Below are 4,002 nucleotides of genomic sequence, written 5' to 3' on the forward strand. Positions count from 1 at the left end.
TCCTGCTGCTTTTCCCACTGACTGGGAATGGTACCTTTCTTCAGTAGTGGAGTCGACAGCAGTGGACATGTCTATAGTGTCAGAATTAGGCCAGTAACTAGCATTACGTCACTCATACTGTTGACAGCAGCAAATTTGAAGAATGACAACAGAGTCGACATTTAAATAGACCGTGTAGGCATTTGCACACCAGCGCTGAATGAAAATTCTTTCAGACTGTTCCATATTGAATCATTATGGTAACTGGAACAAAATTTGTTCCAGCCACTGTTCTTCTTTTCTGGATGGGTTATTCATTCATTCATTCATTCATTCATTCATTTTCTACCGCTTAGTCCCTGAACGGGGTCACAGGGGTTAAAAAGCATATTTTTCATGCTAATACTTTTGTACTTTTACATGAGTAAAATTTTAAGTGCAGGGTTAAAGTGAATAAATTTAGAAAGTCCTCAAACAACTAATTCTGATGTTGCCTTAACAAAATAATGCAGACTGTGAGTGTAGAGAAGGGTAGGGATGAAGAACTACTAATTTAATTACACATCTGTATTTGATACAGCTCAGTCTTTTGATGACTTAAATATTGCACTTTGAAAGAGAAATTAAATATTGGAGGGACAATGAGTGTGCAAAGAGCCCTCTGACTAGGAGCTCAAAAAGTGAAGATAGATTGGCACCACAAGGTTAGTGCAGGAGTGGATTTGGTGAATTGAGTGTTGCAAGCCTGTACCGAGGCAAATGGAAGGTTTTCCATCACTCGACATCACTTGCCCTGGAGGTTGGTGAGCTCCATATCTTCCTTCCGGCGTTTCTGTTGGGTGAAGAGGGAGCTAAAGGGGTAGAGTTTGGCTTTGGCTGGGTAGCGCTGGCCAGCAATATCCACCTCATAGTCCCCACGGTTGATGAAGTCTGGGGTGATGGGTGTGGGCTGCCCCTCTGGGCCTGGTGGTGGAGATACAAAACCCAGGCAGACATGGCGCTCCAGGGTGTAGCTGTAGGCACTGCTGGTGGTTGTCCCAGCCAGCTGGCCGTTACGGTAGATGGGCTCCCCCCACCACGGCCACAGGTCCAGTTCAGTGTCATGGTCCTCTAGAACCAGCATGATGAACCGCCGAAACACACCGTCCTGGCGCTGCTGCAGCAACGCCTCACGTCCAATGAAGTCTGTGTCCTGATGGAGGAGAACAAGGGAGGTGTAGAGAGAGTAGTAGAGGAGAGGAGGAAGTAAAAGTTCAAGAAAAAGAGAAACAAAGAAGTACTGTTAGGTTGTGGAGCCTGGTCTATGGACAATTAATCTTCAAGTACTGCACAGCTCTGTTGGAATAAACACAGAAGCTACAGGAAACAGTGCTTTTTAATGTCCCACAATAAAGACATAGATTCCATTGACAACTGCTTATCTGAAAGCAATCAGTGAAATCCATTTTACACTGTGGGGTCCATACATTAAGACTATGTTAACAATACTGTAGGTTGCTTAGCAGACAATACACAGTATGTGCCACTGATTTTGAAATCAGACTGAAAGACTTTACAGCAGCAGCAGCTGTAAACTGCCACCTGTTGTGCTGCTTGGTGACAACAACCCCACACACACACACACACCCAGCAACAACTACAGCCCAGATGTGAAAGGTTTTAGCAAAGCAGGTGGCATAGTATCTTTTTTATTACTCTTTTTTCTTCCTTCATCTTCTAACCATTTTAAAGTAAAAAAAGATAAAGCAGTAGAAGTGCAAAAGTTAAGCAAGCGCTTCTAAATTGTATCATACAAGTCATGGTTGCTAAGTCAGTGTATAAGGGAATTACTGAATATCTTCTTCTTCAAAATTGCCATGGTAACAGCTAAGACGTGCTGCTGAAACAACAAACAGCCAAATAAAAGCTGTCAAGAAAGCAGAATTCAGGATCCACACAGGTCGATGTAACATGATCTGGTTACACAGCTGAACAGCAACAGACCTTATCAAACTTCACCCTGAACTCTCTTCCACACTCCAGTGGGGTGGTGAAGGTGTCAAGGTCTTGACCCCAGAAAGCGAAGAATTTCTCTATGCGTAGGCTGCGCAGTGCGTAGTACCCTGCATTACGTATCCCGTACTTCTGACCCACTGACACCACCTCATTGTACACATGCAGTGCATACTGTGGAGAGCAGGAGAGAATTAGACTTAATGAGCTGTACAATATTCAGCACTTTCTTACCAATCATAACCTGGAATGGTGATTAGACTTTGTGTGTGTGTGTGTGTGTGTGTGTGTGTGTGTATGCAGATGTGAGCAGGTCACACCTCTATAGGTATGTAGAGCATGAAACCTGGTTCCCCAGTGTGAGTCATACTCATCACTCTGATCCCGTTGGCATAGCCCACACTCATCTCCTGTAAATACACAAATACACACAAGGTCAGTTACTATTCCTGCCAATGTAAAGATAACAACCAGGCACAAACAGCTAGTTGTGCTACAGTTAGCAATACCACCACTACTACAACCACAGGTGCAACCTAGAGAACTGCTGCAGCTGTTACTCTACCTGTTAATAAAACCACTGGTACTACTGCTGTCAACACTATTATTACTGTATTTCTGTTATTGTAACTAGCCTTGGTTTCCTACCTTACAAAACATGGAGGGGAAGTGCTCAGGTGTCATGGAAACATACGACAGCTCAGCCAGAACATCCATTGCACGAGGGCCAATAAGGTTTAAAGCTGTGAATAAAAAGAACTAGAGAAAGTGTCTGACTAACAAAACTTAGCCCAATGTCAGGTACTTTCACCCTACAGGTTTCCTGACTCAGTTCAAAAATTATTTTAATGTAATAACTCAGTCTTTTCAAAGCATGGCTTCACGTGTTTAGTTTTACACCTAAAAAAAAAAAAACTGCAAATGTGTTGTTAAGGAGCATTAAAATACAGAGAAGATCATGTTTCATGAGTGTTTCATTGTTTGTACAAAGCCTGAGCTAATTCTCCTTGTAGAAAATATCAAAAGACATAAAAAATAAATAAATAAATCACTTGATCAACATGGGCACTCTACATGCTGTACAGTGACACAGGTAGGTTTTGGGACACAGATCCTCAGTTGGTGTTTAGACTTGTATATATTAAAAAAGAAAAAGAATTTTGGCCTAGTATTCCTTATATTTCACAGTTCAGATAATTAAACTACAAATATACAAATTATATTTTGGAGGTGTAATTAACCATCCACATGGTCCACTTGTGTCAGATTTAACAAACACCCAAACTAGGACACTTAACTGGGTTATAAGCAGAGTGAATGTGTGATACTCGTGCATTACTCCACCCTTTTTAATACTGTGTGGGCACTAGATGGAGATATCACCACAGGGACTTGACAAAAGTGCTGTGTGCTTACCTGTGTACTTCCAGCTGACATCCTCTAGGTGGAGGTGTGGATCATTGGGCATGTGTTTCTTGATCCAGGACCAACAATGGACCTGTTGGTCTGTCGGAGAAATGATGAAAAAGCTGGAGCCAGGAATGAAAATGTCAGTTATTGGAAACAGCAATAGTAGGCTGCATGTATACAGTGAAATTCTCTAGCCATTTCAAACCTGTTCTTGTTGAGGCGGACCACACTGCAGTCGTTCTCATAGCCTCCCCTCTCATTCAGCATGCCGGTGTGGATGATATGCCCAACAGGAACATCCAGGTCATTGGAACACAGATGTTGTAACAGCTCCAGGGCCTGGTCACCTGTTGACTGGGAAATCAAGACAGACCAGAAGGTTCAACACTAGGTACAAAACTCTTTGAATGAAGCTCATTCATTTAAAAAGTAGGAATACATTACTGGGGCATAAAAGGCTTATAACTGACAGAACTGTATACTCTGCCATCTTTTGAAAAAAATCCAGCCATTATCTAGGCCACTTATCCTGAAGGGGGTCGTGGGGGGCTGGATACAATCCCAGCTCACACTGGGTGAGTGGCAGGGTACATCCTGGACAGTCTTTTGGGAAAAAAAAAA

General features: G+C 42.6%; 1 protein-coding gene across 2 annotated transcripts in view; it reads right to left on the reverse strand.

Annotated features, from left to right (window-relative positions):
* pdpr (pyruvate dehydrogenase phosphatase regulatory subunit) overlaps window positions 1-4,002 on the reverse strand; it is a 17,856-nt gene that overhangs the window by 3,320 nt on the left and 10,534 nt on the right. The window contains exons 7-12 of one of the 2 annotated variants that reach the window (XR_002276854.1): window positions 3,587-3,735; window positions 3,388-3,500; window positions 2,620-2,714; window positions 2,292-2,381; window positions 1,963-2,145; window positions 731-1,171 (exon numbers count right to left, since the gene is read on the reverse strand). Coding sequence is in view for 1 of the 2 variants with exons in the window: in XM_020623511.1 (XP_020479167.1) it covers window positions 764-1,171; window positions 1,963-2,145; window positions 2,292-2,381; window positions 2,620-2,714; window positions 3,388-3,500; window positions 3,587-3,735 (1,038 nt within the window). In the remaining variant the exon portion in view is untranslated. Of the gene's footprint in view, window positions 1-425; window positions 1,172-1,962; window positions 2,146-2,291; window positions 2,382-2,619; window positions 2,715-3,387; window positions 3,501-3,586; window positions 3,736-4,002 lie in introns of those variants that run through there. The other variant, XM_020623511.1, reaches the window with a different exon arrangement.

Source organism: Monopterus albus, unplaced genomic scaffold (assembly GCF_001952655.1).
Source record: "Monopterus albus unplaced genomic scaffold, M_albus_1.0 scaffold302.1, whole genome shotgun sequence".
Classification (NCBI taxonomy): Eukaryota; Metazoa; Chordata; class Actinopteri; order Synbranchiformes; family Synbranchidae; genus Monopterus; species Monopterus albus.